Raw genomic sequence first — 21,051 nt, 5'->3', positions numbered from 1 at the left:
TAAATATTAGTAATAAACTAAATTGCACTATTTCATGTTTCATGTACCTTATAAATATTGGCATCATTACTGTGTGTGTGTATGGGTATACCTAGTACTTTACCTGTCTAGTCTACTTAATATACTATTTTCTTAATAAACTCCGTGGCTATAATTTTTCACAAGTATGCAGTTAAATAGCCGCATCCCTGAAGTTTATGACACACCAAGCCGTTTGAAAATCGGTTGAAAATTGAGCAAAATATAGTTATTTCAGCACTACATGCACAATAGACTTTAATGTTATAACTGGACGAGCGGTCCTGTCCTAAGATGGCCGCCGTGTGACGTCGTCGGGTCGCATTGGCTCTCAGCGCCGGTAAGCTATCTAGCCTTTCTATACATGTCTATGGTTCAAACCTCAAACTACGCTGGTTTGAGCCGTCGTTCTTCTTCTTCTTCGATCTAATGGAAGACGGGAGACATGAGCACATACCACCACCTTCAGTAATTTGGTTTTATTTTATCTTTTCTTCGACTCGAATTACGCGTTTGAACTGATGTTACGTAGGAGTCGAGTGATAACGAATCATTCATTTGTTCTGCAATACATTATGTACACACACGGAGTTAAAAATGTGCTCTTTTCTGATCTCAATGTCAATAATTTCACAATTTCATATACATACTATTTCTTAGGCTATTTAGCTAATACTGATATAGATATTTTAACTGTGGTGTACTGTTGTGGACACCTGATGCTTATTGTGCTACATTTTTCCTATTTAAGTCTCCTTGCCATTCTGCCATGTGTTAATGAAAATTAGCCGAAAACCCCAATTTTCAAAGCATGAAATTGCAGTTTTTTTGGAGGGGGAAAATAATTAAGTCCAGCTATTTTCAAAGCTGAAAAACAGCATTACAAATGCTGACAAAAATAAAATCTGTGCAGAAATCACTCAAAAAAAAAATTATGCTGGCTATGGATACAAACAAAGCCCAGAAGTCAGGAATAAGGGACTTCGCAATTGTGACAAAACGGAGGGCTACGGCACGTAAGAGGGAAGCAAACAAGACTGATGGGGTATCAATACAGTTCCTCCTCTCCCTCAGAGGAAGAGAAAGTTTTGGCCATCCTGGGGCCTGTTGCAATGGAAGGATCCTTGGAGGTATACATGTGTATCAACCAGGCCTTTGCCTTCAAAGTTCAGGCCTCCAACATCAGGCCCTCTCCAGTCTGGCCCTTCAACATCAGGCCCCCTCTTGCCTGGTCCTCTAACATCAGGCTTCATATCTTCAGAGGTCAATAAGAAGAAACATTGCTTTAAATTCAGTTGTTAACTACACTCCATTATTATGCTGTTGGAAATTTCTGGAGGTGGTGGGTGATGGCCTGATGGATGGGTGATGGAAGCACACATGACTCTTTTGTGTGGGCCACTTCTGCAGTTTGCAGTTGGCTGAAGAGGATGCATGGCTTTGGTGATAGCTGGCTGCTGGGAGACAGAGGATATCTTCTTCACCCATACCTCCTGTCACCTGTGCAGCATCCAGCCACCATTGCAGTTTAAACCATTTATTTAATCTGACATAACATCTGTTAAATATTTGGTTTATTTGCTGATATGCATTAAATGAACACTTAAAAACATGCACAAAAAATAATTTTGAAAAACCGTTTCAGTTATTTCACAATAAACAAACTGAAATTGCTGTAGCCTATGGAGGACCAAACCTGCAGAAATAAATACACACACACATATAAATATATATAGATAGATAGATAGATAGATAGATAGATAGATAGATAGATAGATAGATGTAATAAAAGGAAAATAATAAATCCATTAAAAAATAAATAAATAAAATATATGTATAAAATGAATGGAAATATAAGTAAATAAAAGTAAAATAAAAATAAATGTAAAATAAATACAGAGAATACATAAGGGAAATGGATATTTAAAATATGAATTCAGGATTACATTTGATTACAAATGAACTATATTTGTTTATATGACATCATTTATTCATTTATTTTCCTTTTCTTTATTTATATATTCATTCATTCATTTTTAAATTCTACAGGTTTAGTCCTTCATAGTAGCCTACCCTAGATTGTGCATTACATTTATTTCAATTTGAAAATTAAAAGTTCATAAGGTCATGCTCTATTCTGTATAGTTAATATAAATCACATCCTCCGAATAAAAAGGTTTGCATTTCATGCATGCAACATCCTATTACTGACATTTCCCCCTTATGAAAATGAACCATGGTTTTCCTAAAGTTAGGATAGTTTATAGTATTTGTAGATTTCCATGGTTACCACTACAGTAAACATTTTAACCGTGTAATCAAAAATATAACCTAATAAGTTGCAATTAAGGCGTATTGAATGTTTCAAATATAAAGCTGAGTAGGTATTATTACCCATTGTAGTAATTTACTAAATTTCATAATTTAAAAGTTCAGTTTAGAAGAATTGTTTCAGTATCGATATCAATGATACTGGGCATTAAAAGTACCGGTATCATATCAAAAACAAAAAAAAGTGATATCATCCATCTTTAAGACACACTCAGCTGACTAAGTGTTTGTGGAGGGGAAGATACTTGCTGAGTGAATAAAACTGGGGTCTAAAACAGTTGTGCTAACAGTGTGGCATAATAGGCCTTATTCACAGTCAGCGGTCATCACATCTGGTTTTGATTATAGCATAAAAAATTCTGCCTGCATTATGTCACTGGGCTTTTGACAAGAGAATTAAACTAACTTTTTTTGAATTTGACAATAAACATCAGTATATCAAACAGTCTATTTAGCCTTGGATGATACCCTGCCACAGTGGTTCTCAAACATGTCCTGGAGTACCCCCTGCCCTGTACATTTTGTATGCCTCCCTCAATTATCACACCTTATTCAGTTCATCAGCTCATTAGTGGAGAGTGCAAGACCTGAAGTGGGGGTGTCAGATATACTGTAGGAAGACATACAAAATGTGCAGCGCTGAGGGTACTTCATTGAGAGGTTTGAGAACCCCTGCCCTACCATATGTGTAATCTTCCATTTGAACATGAAACATTGTGCAAGGAAATTGTTAACATAGTAAAAAACAAAACAAAACAAAAAAATTGGCTAAAACCAGCCTAGGCTGGTTAGCTGGTTTTAGCTGGTCATCCAGCCTGGTCAAAGTGGGTCAGCATGGTGGTTTTAGAAGGGTTTTGACCACTTCTTTAGCTGGTTAGGCTGGGAAACCAACTGGAACAACCAACTAAAACCAGCTTGACCAGCCTCAGGGGCGGAGCCAGTGGGGTGGCCCACGCCACCCCTGAGATTCGATTGGCCACCCCAGGTGCCACCCCAAAATCCTACTCTACGATTGGCCATTAACGTGGTCAAAGGCGGAACCTTTGTTGACGCACTTTGCTGCCTTTAAATCAGCGTGGGACTTGGACAGTCAGACACCAGAACTCAGAAATGTAAGTAGCAAGTGTTTGAAATAAGCTAACCAATGATACATTCTCGAGGTCGGACATCCGGGACTTTTACTCCCATAATGCACTGCGCGCGCATAGCAACCGCGGCGAAGGGTAAAACAAACAAGCGCAGAAAAAAAACATTGACAAATTGCAAGTAAATGATACAAATGCTTTCATGTCAATCTTCACGCCTTTTAGTATTTCACAACTTATACTATGTCTAAGAAACAATTTCTCATTACAAATGTTAAAGTCTAGCTGTTGTCATTAGACACTACATTCATTAAAATTGAATCTGATGCCTGGTTACTGCAAAAAGTGTGAATAGAGGGTATGCACATACCATTTTACTTTAAATCTAAATAGAAATGTAATCTCAAATGAATGGACAAATTGAGGGGCAAATCAAAGAATAACAAAATAATACCACTGCAGAGATGGCCACTCAATTTTCTGTTGCTATGTTATGACATTGCTATGCATAATGGTCGGCAGCTCTACACTGATAAGCAACAATGAAATGCACTAGTTGTGTGGGGAATAAGATACGTTTCTGCAGTTAGTCTATTTTTGCTTTTTTGAAAAAACTGTGTCCCTCACTGACACTGTACAAGCTGTGCCAATAACAGACTGAGCTCATTACAGCCATTGTGTAACACAGTGCTTTTGAATAAACATCTTTTTTTTTTCTAAATGAACATAGTTAATGTAATCGATGCTTGATGGGTATTTAAACATGACTGCAAGTGTAGGACACATGGTATGTACACATGGTGTTCATACCAGGGGATTTGATGAGGTAATTGTATATGTCTGGATACTCGAGCCTGGGCCATGCCTTTGGGTTGTTCTCCCAGGACTCAGCTGGATGTCGATAGGGACAAGATTGTAACGTTAAACCTACAAGCGACAGCTTTCTGTGGTACCTGGTCAATGCAGGCGCAAGTAGACTTTCTATATATTGATAAGACATTCTGTAATAGAAGAAAGAAGATCTGTATTTGTATAGCTGCTAGCGCCTTTCACATACATGTAACGTTAGCTAACGTTAGTCACAAAGCGCTTTACATGAGTGTTTTATTACATTCACTTCACTTCTCACCACCGACATACATTCGCATACACAGATATCATTCATCATTCATACAAAGTAGTCCGTTAGTATCCATTACTGACATAATCCACAACAAAACTTCTGTGAATAGATACCTTTTTGATTTTCCTTGGGCTTTGCCTTGATTGCCTTCGGTTTGTTTTACCCTTCAAACACGGCGGCGGCTTGTTGCTATGCAGGTCACATGATTTGTGACGTAACGCCGACCAAGTGAATGGCTTATTGTTTTTTAGCATGTGAGTTTACAGCACTACTACTTGTCAGACACGGGGACTTGTGACTTGGTGACTTGGACTCGAGTCGACTCGAGTCGCTATTTTTAGGACTTGTGACTTGACTTGACAAAAAATAAAATACTTGAGACTTGACTCGGACTTGGAAGTTAAAGACTCGGGACTTGACTTGACTTGAGACAGGATGACTTGAATGACTTGAGTGTTAATCACATCATGTTTTCAGTTTGAATATAAAATATATAAATTATTTTTTAAAATAAATTTGATTACTCAGCTGGAGCGCAGGCTGAGAATCGCGTTGTCATGACTGGATCAGGACACTATCATCAGTCATGCCCTCTCTACCTTACGCACACCACGTCCACTTAGATCAGATATCACATCACATCAACATCTCAGCTTGAGGGGTACCGAGGGTCATCGCTTTTGTCGTCAATAATTCGCGCCTAAAAACGCGTGGAAATCGCTAGGCGCGCCGCTTTCTCCTTGTTTCCAAAGCGCTCGGGCAGTTGCGCCCCTGAGGCGTCTGCCGTTGCTAAGCAACCATGACGCGCTCTCTCCATGACGAGCAAAGGATAAATGGATTTGCAGCACTAAAAATCGCTTGCAGTAGCTCTGCTACTAAATTTATTAAAAAATGGCAATCCATATACAGCTATGATTAACTGTTCCTTCATCTTGGCTGAGCTTTCAACGTTTTTACGGGTAAGGATGAAGCTGCTTGATTGGTTCTTGTCACATGACCAGCGGTGCCCTCGCGGCTCTCTGAAAAGTTGAGATGTTTTTAACTCGATGCGATGCGGACGCGATTGGAAAAAACGAGCGTGTCGCACCGCGTGTGCATCGCGACCGCGTTGCTTCCATTATGAGCGCGCATACCGGTGGCGCATAAATGGTGGGATAGGCCACATCGTGCTCGGCTTGCAGACAAGACTCTCGAATCTTATATTTTGCAAGTGCAATACCTTGTAATAGAGGTAATGACTTACGGATATACTCTGAGAGAGAGATTGTATGTGTGTGTGTGTGTGTGAGTGTGTGTGTGTGTGAGAGAGAGAGAGAGAGAGAAACACACTCGTGCTTTACCTGATAAAGGAAACCCAAACTGAGTCTGACTCCAATCACAACCCCAACATTCAGAAACTAATTGACAAAAATCTGAAGTATAATTAAGATGAAAAATGAAAAAATGAATTTGAGCTCCAAACCAAACTCCAGTGTTATTCGGCCCTAAACAGAACCACAAAACTGGCAAATTACTTATCACTAAAGCCATTAAAAGAAAGACAAATCCTTTCAAAATACCGACTCAGTGATCATGATTTGGAAATAGAGATTGGTAGACATAAAAGATCCTGGCTACCGAGAGAAGAGAGACTGTGCAAACACTGTGAGCTGAATCAAACAGAGGATGAGAAACACTTCATTCTTGTCTGTCCCAAATACAGCACTACAAGAGAAACATTCTTCTTACAGTTTGAAGCTTTGAATCCTTCATTCTTGTCTCTAAATGACTCAGAGAAACTACTCTATATACTTGGAGAGAATGAGACGGCAGTCACACTAGCTGCTAAATATTTATACACCATACACACCATACGAAAGGGATAATTTATTGTATTCAACTGTTTTATTTTATATTCTTAATTGTATATAATTACTATTATTAATATTAGAAATATTATCTGCTGCTGCTATTTTGATTGTATTGTATTGTATTGTAATCATATTTTATATTTTATTCTGTATCTTAATGCTTTGGCAATACTGTAACTCAAATGTCATGCCAATAAAGCAACTTGAACTTGAGAGAGAGAGAGAGAGAGAGAGGAGAAATGTAAGAAAGTTTAATGTTGTATGTAAACTGTGTTTGAGGGGAAGTTGTGGCCTAATGGTTAGAGAGTCAGACTTGCAATCGAAGGGTTGTGAGTTCGAGTCTCGGGCTGGCAGGAATTGTGGGTGGGGGGAGTGCATGTACAGTGCTCTCTCCCTCAATACCACGACTGAGGAGCCCTTGAGCAAGGCATCGATCCCCCAACTACTCCCCGGGCGCCGCAGCATAAATGGCTGCCACTGCTTCCGGGTGTGTGTTCACAGTGTGTGTGTGTGTTCACTGCTCTGTGTGTGTGCACTTTGGATGGGTTAAATGCAGAGCACAAATTCTGAGTATGGGTCACCATACTTGGCTGAATGTCATGTCAGTCGTGTTACAGAGAGAGAGAGAAAGAGAGAGAGGTGTTCAGAGAGGAGTCTGTTGGATGTTTAGCTGTTATTTGTTTTATGGACTCAATGTTGAAAATGTAAAACATTTCAAACACTGTTGGCAGAAGTGAAAAATAAATAATTTTATGAAGTTACAATTTTGTTTGATTCCATGTTTACTGAACATGAGTATTTACAATGCAAATCCAAATTATTTTAATTTACTGACAGTTACTTATATCTTGTCTTTTAACTTTATTAAGATCAGATTCTGCAGGTAAAATTACAATAATAAGGTGACTTGACTTGGACTTGACTTGACTTACTACAGGACTTGACTTGACTTGACTTGACATAACTTGTGACTTGACTTGACTTGCCCAAGAAAAAAATACTTGGGACTTACTTGAGACTTGAAGGTTAAGACTTGAGACTTACTTGAGACTTGCACATGTGTGACTTGGTCCCATCTCTGCTACTTGTGCTAGCACGCAAAGATATCTATTTACCTATCACATCTGCCTTGATATCTAATAGCACACACAGCCCAGTATCACGTCTGTTGAATCACGTCATGTAGGCTAATTTATCTACTGTAAGTTACCTGCCTATTCTGCCTAATCAGTCGACATTTGCTAGGTCATTAACTGTTAACTGTAGGCTACTTTTGTAAAAAGCATTTAAAGATTTATCATTAGCAGATTAGCAGACGCAATTTTGTGCAAAAAAACGTAGCCTACATTATATTTTAACCAAATTAAACATGCCATAGCTCGCCCCTACCTTCAGTAAGTTAGGCTTAGGCTATATTCCAAGATAAATTCCACGCAGGGTTTCGTTTTTGTTTATACAGTCAATGTTTTCAAGCCCTGTGTTGCTAACATACCTATGCTGTGAAATTAAGGTCTAGCCTACTGGTGGGTTTAGTTGAATTTGAGTAATAGGATATGCAACCATTTACATCTGGATGTAGTTATTTGTGCTCGCCAAAATCATAGAAATTATCATTACAAGACACTTACAGTATCTCCTGTAATCCAAGACAGATTTTCTTCGAGTTGTTAGGCTTTAGAGCATTTATTTTAACAAATGACATGGAAAACATAATTCATTTCATCCACCCATCCTTATGCACAATGCACAACAACAATTTAGCTTATACCGTGAGAATCAAGCAAACCTCACGGCCGTCAGGGCCTTAAAGTGACAGGCACTGAATTTGACTTGCACATCACAGGTCAGATGTGGCCTTTGATTAAGCTTTAATTTTGTGTAATTAATTTTAAATAATACGTTCTTTGTTGTGCATTGTGCCATTTCATGTTTGTTTCATTTCAATTTCTAATAATAATGTAAGTAATAATTACTAATAATGTAAATGGGAAAAAAAGTATTTAATTGGTGTTTATGTAGCCTAGGGGTTGGTTGGACTGTTCTGAAGGAAATCTGACTTCATTGCAGTATGAAAAGGAACCAGAATATCCAACAGTTCTTCGTTAGCAAGAAAAGCAAACCTGATGAAGACAGTGAACTGATCAGAGCAGCTGACGTTAGCAGTACCAGCAGTGGTTCAGATAATTTTAGCGAGTCAGATCAGGATGATGACAGGCAGGGTGAAGCGACTGAGCTAGCAGTCCTGGGTATGTAAAATCTAGAATTAAATTTTATGGTATCATTGATTTAATAGGCTATGTATTTGGAAAAAAAATATTAACAGCATTTTTATTTAGCCTACACAAAATAAAAATGTTTAGCCATCTAAGTGAAATCATGTGAAATCATTCTAAATGCTATTTCAGATTCAGACAAGGGTGCTGGAGACACTTCAGATCCTTAAAAGGGTATGACATCTCAGCTATTTCTGATTGAATTGCACTTGTTTTAGTTAATACAACAAAATGTATTTTACATTTAAATTTAGGTCCATCATCATCATCTTGTCTCACTGGTTGTCCACGTGCAGCTACAAACTCAACCCCTGGACCTCATGGTGTGTACTGTATGTTTTATCCTGGTTAAAATATATATAGAAAACACATGTTTGTATGATTTGCTGAATTACTTTTGTTCTTTCCAGACATCTCCCAATCAAGGGCAGCCAATCAGATGAGTCTCTGTACACGTCTCAGTGGCTTAGTCCTGGAAACACAAATCCTGTCAAACATAATCTTAAATTATATTTAACTGGGTTAAATCAAGTGGGTTTAATAACATGCATTTTTGCACTAGTATCATCCAGATTACTCAGCTCTAACTCTAATATGTGAATATTCGCTAATAAAAATTTTCATGATAACCCTAGTTGTTGCCCTACCCCTAACCTCTGAAGTCGGAAAGATATTATGAGTTGATAACAATTTTGTTCAAGCTTCTTCTCCATCCCTAACTCTGACACTAAAATCAGATTGATGGTTTTTGGGAATGTTGTCCCAAGACCATTAAACATTCTGGAACTTCTTAAAGGAAACAAATGCAAAGACTTCTGGCTAAATCCTTATAATTTCAGTTGCTGAGTCCTTTATTATTCCTTTGAGTACGTATTGATCATAGTAAACTAAGAACCCTATAAACTGTGTCACTGTAACTATAACGGACTTCCTCTCCACTGTCATACTACAGGAGACTCATCAGAATCTATCTGATATGAAGCCACTGAATGTGGTGGAGTTCAGGGCAGAACAAGGTGCTCTGCCCATCGTGGTGGCATGACCACAGCTCTGTACCTGTAATGAGCCTGAAGTGGAGGACGATGTGCCCAAAACGCCTCTGCACTGGGCTGACGTGAAGGCCTCACAGGGCGTTAAGAGATGAGGTTTACATAAAGGATTACATTTGATTACAAATGAACTATATTTGTTTTTATGACATCAATTATTAATTTATTTTCCTTTTCTTTATTTATATATTCATTCATTCATTTTTAAATTCTACAGGTTTAGTCCTTCATAGTAGCCTACCCTAGATTGTGCATTACATTTATTTAAATTTGAAAATTGAAAGTTCATAAGGTCATGCTCTATTCTGTATAGTTAATATAAATCACACCCTCCGAATAAAAAGGTTTGCATTTCATGCATGCAACATCCTATTACTGACATTTCCCCCTTATGAAAATGAACCATGGTTTTCCTAAAGTTAGGATAGTTTATAGTATTTGTAGATTTCCATGGTTACCACTACAGTAAACATTTTAACCGTGTAATCAAAAATATAACCTAATAAGTTGCAATTAAGGCGTATTGAATGTTTCAAATATAAAGCTGAGTAGGTATTATTACCCATTGTAGTAATTTACTAAATTTCATAATTTAAAAGTTCAGTTTAGAAGAATTGTTTCAGTATCGATATCAATGATACTGGGCATTAAAAGTACCGGTATCATATCAAAAACAAAAAAAAGTGATATCATCCATCTTTAAGACACACTCAGCTGACTAAGTGTTTGTGGAGGGGAAGATACTTGCTGAGTGAATAAAACTGGGGTCTAAAACAGTTATGCTAACAGTGTGGCATAATAGGCCTTATTCACAGTCAGCGGTCATCACATCTGGTTTTGATTATAGCATAAAAATTTCTGCCTGCATTATGTCACTGGGCTTTTGACAAGAGAATTAAACTAACTTTTTTTGAATTTGACAATAAACATCAGTATATCAAACAGTCTATTTAGCCTTGGATGATACCCTACCAGTGGTTCTCAAACATGTCCTGGAGTACCCCCTGCCCTGTACATTTTGTATGCCTCCCTCAATTATCACACCTTATTCAGTTCATCAGCTCATTAGTGGAGAGTGCAAGACCTGAAGTGGGGGTGTCAGATATACTGTAGGAAGACATACAAAATGTGCAGCGCTGAGTGTACTTCATTGAGAGGTTTGAGAACCCCTGCCCTACCATATGTGTAATCTTCCATTTGAACATGAAACATTGTGCAAGGAAATTGTTAACATAGTAAAAAACAAAACAAAACAAAAAAATTGGCTAAAACCAGCCTAGGCTGGTTAGCTGGTTTTAGCTGGTCATCCAGCCTGGTCAAAGTGGGTCAGCATGGTGGTTTTAGAAGGGTTTTGACCACTTCTTTAATTGGTTAGGCTGGGAAACCAACTGGAACAACCAACTAAAACTAGCTTGACCAGCCTCAGGGGCGGAGCCAGTGGGGTGGCCCACGCCACCCCTGAGATTCGATTGGCCACCCCAGGTGCCACCCCAAAATCCTACTCTACGATTGGCCATTAACGTGGTCAAAGGCGGAACCTTTGTTGACGCACTTTGCTGCCTTTAAATCAGCGTGGGAGCTTGGACAGTCAGACACCAGAACTCAGAAATGTAAGTAGCAAGTGTTTGAAATAAGCTAACCAACGATACATGGCTCATTGTTTTTTAGCATGTGAGTTTACAACACTACTACTTGTGCTAGCACGCAAAGATATCTATTTACCAATCACATCTGCCTTGATATCTAATAGCACACACAGCCCAGTATCACGTCTGTTGAATCACGTCATGTAGGCTAATTTATCTACTTTAAGTTACCTGCCTATTCTGCCTAATCAGTCGACATTTGCTAGGTCATTAACTGTTAACTGTAGGCTACTTTTGTAAAAAGCATTTAAAGATTTATCATTAGCAGATTAGCAGACGCAATTTTGTGCAAAAAAACGTAGCCTACATTATATTTTAACCAAATTAAACACGCCATAGCTCGCCCCTACCTTCAGTAAGTTAGGCTTAGGCTATATTCCCAGATAAATTCCACGCAGGGTTTCGTTTTTGTTTATACAGTCAATGTTTTCAAGCCCTGTGTTGCTAACATACCTATGCTGTGAAATTAAGGTCTAGCCTACTGGTGGGTTTAGTTGAATTTGAGTAATAGGATATGCAACCATTTACATCTGGATGTAGTTATTTGTGCTCGCCAAAATCATAGAAATGATCATTACAAGACACTTAAAGTATCTCCTGTAATCCAAGACAGATTTTCTTCGAGTTGTTAGGCTTTAGAGCATTTATTTTAACAAATGACATGGAAAACATAATTCATTTCATCCACCCATCCTTATGCACAATGCACAACAACAATTTAGCTTATACCGTGAGAATCAAGCAAACCTCACGGCCGTCAGGGCCTTAAAGTGACAGGCACTGAATTTGACTTGCACATCACAGGTCAGATGTGGCCTTTGATTAAGCTTTAATTTTGTGTAATTAATTTTAAATAATACGTTCTTTGTTGTGCATTGTGCCATTTCATGTTTGTTTCATTTAAATTTCTAATAATAATGTAAGTAATAATTACTAATAATGTAAATGGGAAAAAAAGTATTTAATTGGTGTTTATGTAGCCTAGGGGTTGGTTGGACTGTTCTGAAGGAAATCTGACTTCATTGCCGTATGAAAAGGAACCAGAATATCCAACAGTTCTTCGTTAGCAAGAAAAGCAAACCTGATGAAGACAGTGAACTGATCAGAGCAGCTGACGTTAGCAGTACCAGCAGTGGTTCAGATAATGTTAGCGAGTCAGATCAGGATGATGACAGGCAGGGTGAAGCGACTGAGCTAGCAGTCCTGGGTATGTAAAATCTAGAATTAAATTTTATGGTATCATTGATTTAATAGGCTATGTATTTGGAAAAAAAATATTAACAGCATTTTTATTTAGCCTACACAAAATAAAAATGATTAGGCATCTAAGTGAAATCATGTGAAATCAGGCGTTAAGAGATGAGTGTGGGCAGGTGTTAAAAGGACCATCTGGTGATCTGAACGATAACATCCAGCCCATCTGTACGGCAGGCTGACACCCTAGTGCAGGACTGACAACCGTTTGCTGGGGAGCATTGAAACATGGATTGGATTGGAACCATGCTGTTAAACTACTATTTGACCACACAGTGAAGGTCATGAAATTCTACATAACCCCAGAAATGAGTGTTTATATATCACAAGCCCACGAAAGAGGAGCATGGAAGTGAATGTATAAAGAGAGACTTAACTACACATGACTTGGGACTGGAAGAGCAACAATAAGCCTACAATAAACCCACATTCAGTGTCAAGTCATTAATCTTGTTTATGATTTATGTAAAGGTATTTTCAGTAACGTAATTTCAGCAAGGTGTTGTGACCAAAAGTGTCTGCTATTTATCAATGGTGTAGCGATATATGAAGCACAGCTCACAAAGAAGTCATTTTCAAACATGAGCAAAATGTGACACCCTCACACAAAAATAGCATGGATTCATGTTGTAATGACTGGATTACGGCCATGAAAACTGTAAGACTAGAGGTGGGTTTTTTTTTTTTAAGTTGATGAAAAGCACAATGATCAAATATGCCCACCCATCTCATGTTTATATAGAAAAAATGGAAAAGCAATGTAATGCAAAAACCTGTTCCATTTGAAAGACCCTTTATATAGTACATCACTATTTTATATGTAACAATGTTTTGCACACAAAGCTTTATAACTGAGTTAACATTAATTAAATGCAAAAGTATCGTATAAGGTATTTTAAAGGGTCTAATTGGTCGGTTCATTTAAATATACAAAATAGTCATAGGTGTAATTTAGTTTAAATTTCTTTATAGATTAATCAGTTTAATTAAATTTGAGTGCTAGAGGGAATTAATAACACAGGAAATTCTGTCCAGTTCATTTTCTTTTATTAAAATAGGATGTTGTTCATAATGTGTAGTAGCTAAATATACAACACTTCATATATCTGTTACAAAAGTACAAGAAGTATACAAAACCCACAATATTTCTTCATCCACATCTACATGAGGTGTCATTGTACTAGTACAGACAGCATTTCAAAGTTTCCCTTCCCCCAAATAAAAGAACGCATCATCATTAGAAATGTAATGAAGTTAGAATAATACATTATTAAAAGTATAAGTGGGTTCATTCCATCATGATTTCTGTGGTTTTGTGTTTTTGAGTAGAAGACATGCACAGGACTGACCCCTGAAATTTGTTTTTCAGCCCCAGTGGTTTTTCAATGTTTATTTTAACATATTTAAACAATTTATGTCAAATGTATTTTTCTTTTGCTCAAATTCTTTGATTAGAAGGATTTCCATCGCATAGCAGAAAAGATGCAATGGATGAAGTACAGCAATGTGGCAATAAACGAGAACACCTGAGGGAGACAAAGTAAAAAATTCAGGTAAACATTTACATTTTTAAAACTTTAAATAGTTTTTAAATGTCCACAAATGGAAATTAAGATTTGCTAAAGATTATTACAAATTAAAAGTATTTTTACAACAATTACCAATAAAGTGTATGTATTTTGTGCTTACCACAGCTGCAATGTCCATTTGATAGTACTTAAAGGGATATGCTATGTCCGAAAACGCTTTCATGGCAATAGTCTCATTGGCCAGGATCACTGAGGCACTCAGATAGAATACAACAGCAATCAGGTGATACAAGAAGTCCTGCACACAGAAATCCTAATCAAAGCAGGTTCATTACACACACACACACACACAGAGAGAGAGAGAGAATACTTCGCTCTCTGCTCACCGCTGCAGCCCAGCTGCTGCTGTTTTTGTGTCCTCCGGAGGCGAAGATGATGAGCCAGAGGAAGGTCATCACAAAGCAGAAGACTGATACAAACATCACCCATCCTAGAGGGTTTGGCACTGTTATTGTTAGGGCCAATACCAAAAATGAGGTCATTGCCACACGTGTGGATGCTACCAGGATCCATACCAGCCCTCCAAACACCTGTGGGACAAACACACACACACCCACACACACACACAAATGCAAATTTAGTATGGTAATCTGTGCATACCTATAGTGCAACCATCCAAATGATTGGACTAGACCTTGAATCTAGATGATAAGCTGTTTAACGTTTTCAACATGATGTGTCAGTACACAACAATACAAACCCATACAAAGCTTATCTGATAATTACAGCTCACCAGACCAGCACAGATAAACATTTGAAATGTTTACGCATACGCAACAGCTCCTCAACAATAATTAACAAAAATGTAGGCCTACTAATTTATTACATGACACGCTGGAATATTCTAATCAGAATTTTTTTTACTAAATAAAAGTGGATTTTTTTGATGGGGCAAGTGAAAGAGAATTTTACTTCCCCAACAGGTGTAACAGGTTTCCTGACATCTCATCCTATCAGTTTCCTACCAGGGTTTACTGCGCACATCATTATTGCAGTTTTCTCTTCCTAAATAACAATATTTTATTTTATTACTGTAAGGGTAGATTTAGGGTTAGGATAGGTGTAGACTTTAAAAAGGCACATTGAATAGGTAGATTTTTTTTTTATTGCTGGTTTCCTGTAGCTGTATCCCTTCTAGCTTCAACCGTGAATATAACCCATAATTACTGAATTTGGATTATTGTAAGGGTAGGTATAGGGTTATGGTAGGTGTAAATTTTAATAAACCATAATTTTACCGGTAGCATTTTTTGTCGTCGAATACTGCCCACTGTTTTAATGGGAGTTAGCGAAATCTGAAAGGGTAGCACAAATCGACAGAACACCAGATAACTAATCTGATTAAAACATCTGATTGGGGAATCAAGCACCGAAATTTCGGGGAGAATGATTCAGATTGTATTACATTTCGTGTAAACGGTGATTGATTAAGGATAATGTTTTGGCTGCACCAGATGAGTGTTAAAACAAATTCACAAAACTGTCAACAGATGAAACCTACTGCGTTAAATATGTCTTTTTTATATTTATAACATACATGACATGACCAAGAGAGTGCAGTTTTCAGTGAAAACCAAGATTGCAAATTTGAGTTCAAACGAATATTATTAAGTGACTTGACTATTGAACTGACTGTCAATGCTGACTGCATTTGCTATTTACTTAATAATTCGCGTTTTTTAATTTGAGTCAATGATTCAGTGCTCTATAGATCAGCCGTCTGAACGCATCAATGACTCACTCAGTAAAAGACACACACTTGCTGCCACCTATTGGTGGTTTACTTTCATATTTAAAAGTAGCTTACCTGTGCATTTTTTTCCAGCATTTCATATTTGTATTAAATAATAATACAAATAATGATTTAAAACACCAATATGTTGTAATTTTGCCCTGTAAATGCATCCATACTACATTTTAGCTTCATTAAACTGTCTGTCTTGGGTTATTTTCACAAAACAAACAAACAAATAATGACAATTACATTCCAAACATTAACAAAACCTGAACATGCGATGCGATGCGACATCACTCTCCTCTTACGATAACATTAGTCATGCATTTCTCTCTCCCATAGATTAATTTACTCTCACGACAAAAATTGCCTATACACAAAAAGACAATAAGTCATTTAACTATCATGATATTTCAGTAGCCACAAGTAGGCTTCATAAACCAGCAAATAAATCCTTTCATAAAAACCATCTTTTACTTTGAATAAATTTATACGCATAGCTTATACATCAGAGAACCGAGATGGTGAGATGAGCTGAGCTAATGAAAAAGCATATCTGTGTGTTGCACTAATCTTCCAAACACACACAGACACATCTTTCTTTTGAGCGTCTGATACATGCCCTGAGTTCACATTCATGCCCTTCAAAGTTCCTAAACGGCGATCAGACAAGAACCAGTAGCCTACCACAAAACAAACTCTTTCTTTCAAACACCATTCTTTAATCCATTCTCACAGGTGCACTGTATAATGTGCCTCTCATTAACCTCGGTGTTGTGGAGGTACAGAACTGATAGCAACCTCTAGAAAGCAGCAGTCAGTTAAATCCAGTAGCCTATTATAAATACATAAATATCATAATATAATATAAATAAAATATTTTTGAGTAGCCTAAATAATAACCCTTTCTCTCTAACCGTTCCACTCTCCTTTTTAATATAAATAGCCTAAATAAAACTGAGAAAATAATCTGTGTTCATCCTACATAGCCTATAATGTTCGGGAAAAAAACAAACAAATTTGACCTTGAACTGTAGAAATCTATTTAGGCTACTCCAAAAACTGAATTAATTTAATAACATAACAGTAACTTATCTTTACAAACGTTTAACATTATAATTTCAATATAGGCTGCTACAATTTAAAGATGTCATAACGATGCAAAAAGGTTTTTTTTTTTTTGACAAAATTAAGTGGTAAATATTCTTAAGTCTTACACTGGTCGTTAAAAATCTCATATTTTACAAAAATATGATAAAACTTAATTTTGAGCATTAAATATTCCGTTCACGCACCAGCTCGGGCAGGTAGAGGATGTCCGGTACGGTTGTACAGACCCGGAGTCCGCTGGGCAGACTCGACATCTGCTGCGTCTCTGCTGCCATGGTCACGTTCTCGCTATCCTCTAGTCTAGAGGAATGAATGGAGTAACGGAGCCACGAGCGCGTCTTTTCAATGTCCACTGGAGACTTGAAAAACCTGCTCTTCCATTACTTAACTCCACTTTTTCTGAGCGGGATGTGAGTTTGAGGAACACAGACTTGTTTATGTGGGTGCAGTGTGGCAACAGGACAGGTTGAGTAATATTGAACAGGTCATTCAGCTCAGGTGTTCGCATATACAGACACACTCGGGATGGGCGAATCAATCCTGAAGTATCGATACTCAAATAAAAAATATCGATATTAAGGTGTTTTTATTTACAAGTGATTTTGTTTATTTAACAAAAAATAATGCGTACAACATGCATTAAATTGGACGAATAACCTATGTTAGCCAATAATTGTGTGGGAGGGATTTCATCTGAACCTGTTTTTATACAATTTATGAACACACGCAAATGTTGCAAGGCAGAATCAATCAATTACAGAGAGCGTTTACTCACTTCTGACAGTGCATTTAAATAGAGCTGCGTTTCCCAAAAGTAGCCTATCATAAGAAAGCATTTGTTTTGGGGAACGGCAGGCAAGAACAATGCAGAAAAAAAAACGTTTCAGTTATTTAACAATAAACAAACTGAAATTGCTGTAGCCTATGGAGGACCAAACCTGCAGAAATAAATACACACACACACATATAAATATATATAATATATTATAAAAGGAAAATAATAAATCCATTTAAAAATATATAAATAAATAAAATATATGTATAAAATGAATGAAAATATAAGTAAATAAAAGTAAAATAAAAATAAATGTAAAATAAATACAGAAAATACATAAAGGAAAATGGATATTTAAAATATAAATTCAGGATTACATTTGATTACAAATGAACTATATTTGTTTTTATGACATCATTTATTAATTTATTTTCCTTTTCTTTTTTATATTAATTAATTCATTTTTAAATTCTACAGGTTTAGTCCTTCATAGTAGCCTACCCTAGATTGTGCATTACATTTATTTAAATTTGAAAATTAAAAGTTCATAAGGTCATGCTCTATTCTGTATAGTTAATATAAATCCGAATAAAAAGGTTTGCATTTCATGCATGCAACATCCTATTACTGACATTTCCCCCTTATGAAAATGAACCATGGTTTTCTTAAAGTTAGGATAGTTTAACTATAGTATTTGTAGATTTCCATGGTTACCACTACAGTAAACATTTTAACCATGTGTAATCAAAAATATAACCTAATAAGTTGCAATTAAGGCGTATTAAATGTTTCAAATATAAAGCTGAGTAGGTATTATTACCCATTGTAGTAATTTAATAACTTTCATAATTTAAAAGTTCAGTTTAGAAGAATTGTTTCAGTATCGATATCAATGATACGTGGCATTAAAAGTACTGGTATCATATCAAAAACAAAAAAAGTGATATCATCCATCCTTAAGACACACTCAGCTGACTAAGTGTTGTGGAGGGGAAGATACTTGCTGAGTGAATAAAACTGGGGTCTAAAACAGTTGTGCTAACAGTGTGGCATAATAGGCCTTATTCACAGACAGCGGTCATCACATCTGGTTTTGATTATAGCATAAAAAATTCTGCCTGCATTATGTCACTGGGCTTTTGACAAGAGAATTAAACTAACTTTTTTTGAATTTGACAATAAACATCAGTATATCAAACAGTCTATTTAGATGATACCCTACCACAGTGGTTCTCAAACATGTCCTGGAGTACCCCCTGCCCTGTACATTTTGTATGCCTCCCTCAATTATAACACCTTATTCAGTTCATCAGCTCATTAGAGGAGAGTGCAAGACCTGAAGTGGGGGTGTCAGATACTGTAGGAAGACATACAAAATGTGCAGCGCTGAGGGTACTTCATTGAGAGGTTTGAGAACCCCTGCCCTACCATATGTGTAATCTTCCAATTGAACATGAAACATTGTACTAGGCAAGGAAATTGTTAACATAGTAAAAAACAAAACAATTGGCTAAAACCAGCCTAGGCTGGTTAGCTGGTTTTAGCTGGTCATCCAGCCTGGTCAAAGTGGGTCAGCATGGTGGTTTTAGAAGGGTTTTGACCACTTCTTTAGCTGGTTAGGCTGGGAAACCAACTGGAACAACCAACTAAAGCCAGCTTGACCAGCCTAGCCAGGCCTGGAGACTAGCTTAAACCAGCTAAAACCAGCTAAGACCAGCCAACCATCTTTTCAGCATGAGATAAATGAGAATCTGCTCATGTTACTGCTGGAGGAGAACTCTGAATATATACAAACGGTTTTAATGTCTTATCATAATCGACAGCATAATGCTGTCCAGTCAATGTGCTCAAACCCGGAGACTACCGGAGACTACCATCTTAAACACGTTTAATATAAATATAAACATATAAACAGAAAAATATACATTTTATTTGAATATTAATAATATATTTTATTTAAATATTATTTGATCGACCCCAATTTGATATAATACAGTACATGATGATTGTATCAGAAAGTATAATAAAGCAATGCTAACATTTTTATTGTTTAATTTGTACAGCCTTTACTTGTTTGAAAAAGGTCTTTTGTAAATAACAGTCGATAAGGACAAGGAGTGTCCCTTCTCTCTTCAAGGGCATAGTTTTGAACAATGTTGACATCATAACTTTAAATAAACGTATAAAATATGGGTGAGGTCCATTAATCAGTAGTACTTGTAGGAACATTACCCTTGTGAAATATAGCGAGGATATATATAAGGACTCTTATATATATAAGAGTCCTTATTGTCGAGCGCTGTCAGTTTCTGACATAAATGTTGATGATATACACAATCAAATAATATAGACAAAAATTCTCAGTAATATATATCAAATTATGTTTTTTAAAAGGCTCAGATTAAATACACACTTTAAGTACAATGTTTTTTAGGTTTTTTTTTTTACAGCTCAAACAAAGCTACAAATCATTCATGGACTTTTTTTTTTATCTCTCTGCCTATCTGCTGCAGAATGCTCTGGAAGTATTTGGCCATACAGAAGCACTGCCAACATATCTCTGTTCCTAGTTTCATACAAGCACCTCCTCAAAAATCCCTTTGTTGGTTGCTTAAGATGGGTGGCTGGTTATAGTAGGTGTGATCCTGATATTCTGCTTGTTATTTGACTAGGTTAAGGATCTATTTCTAATATCCTCTTGATTGGTTTGTGGTTGGTTGGTTGGTTTGCTGTTGAGATAATCAGTTTGACTAATATCTTTGACAGATTTTCACTTTTTCCACTTAATCGGTTATCAGTTCATCAAAGCACACTGAAAATGAGTGTAATGTAAAATAACTGTAACACTGCAAAAACACTACAGAGAAAAAACTGTTAATAGGTATACTATATACTCCAGTACTACTTTATACGGGTTGAAAACTGTCATAGATCTAACCAGACATTTCATATAACTTTCTAAAAACTGTACAATTAACAGTAATTCTTGTAATGTAAGGGAAACAGGTCAATTTAGCTCAAAGGGAATCATTTAAGATTTTAAAGGGAATTCGAACAGAATCACTGTTTCACGGCTGATCACTGAGACGCCCTGCGATTCACTGAACGAGCCGTTTAACATCAAATCTGCGCTGGATATTAATATCCAAAGTATAGTGAAAACACTATCAATTAGCACCGTAACAAGATCGGCAGTTTAAGACATTAACTTGT

The 21,051-nt window shown here is 36.7% G+C and overlaps 1 protein-coding gene across 1 annotated transcript; it reads right to left on the bottom strand.

The window, feature by feature from the left end:
* Nucleotides 1-13,654: 13,654 nt before the first annotated feature.
* LOC132111483 (myelin and lymphocyte protein-like) lies at nucleotides 13,655-17,402 on the bottom strand. Its single transcript, XM_059518825.1, has 4 exons — nucleotides 17,249-17,402; nucleotides 14,545-14,748; nucleotides 14,319-14,456; nucleotides 13,655-14,155 (listed from the first exon to the last, which is right to left on the bottom strand). Exons 1-4 carry the CDS (start codon nucleotides 17,336-17,338, stop codon nucleotides 14,081-14,083), a joined length of 507 nt encoding a protein of 168 aa, XP_059374808.1. The 5' UTR covers nucleotides 17,339-17,402; the 3' UTR covers nucleotides 13,655-14,080.
* Nucleotides 17,403-21,051: the final 3,649 nt, after the last annotated feature.

This window comes from Carassius carassius, chromosome 31 (genome assembly GCF_963082965.1).
Source record: "Carassius carassius chromosome 31, fCarCar2.1, whole genome shotgun sequence".
Taxonomy (NCBI): Eukaryota; Metazoa; Chordata; class Actinopteri; order Cypriniformes; family Cyprinidae; genus Carassius; species Carassius carassius.
Note: the sequence above shows the minus strand (reverse complement) of the source record. Positions and strands in the feature narration are given on the sequence as shown.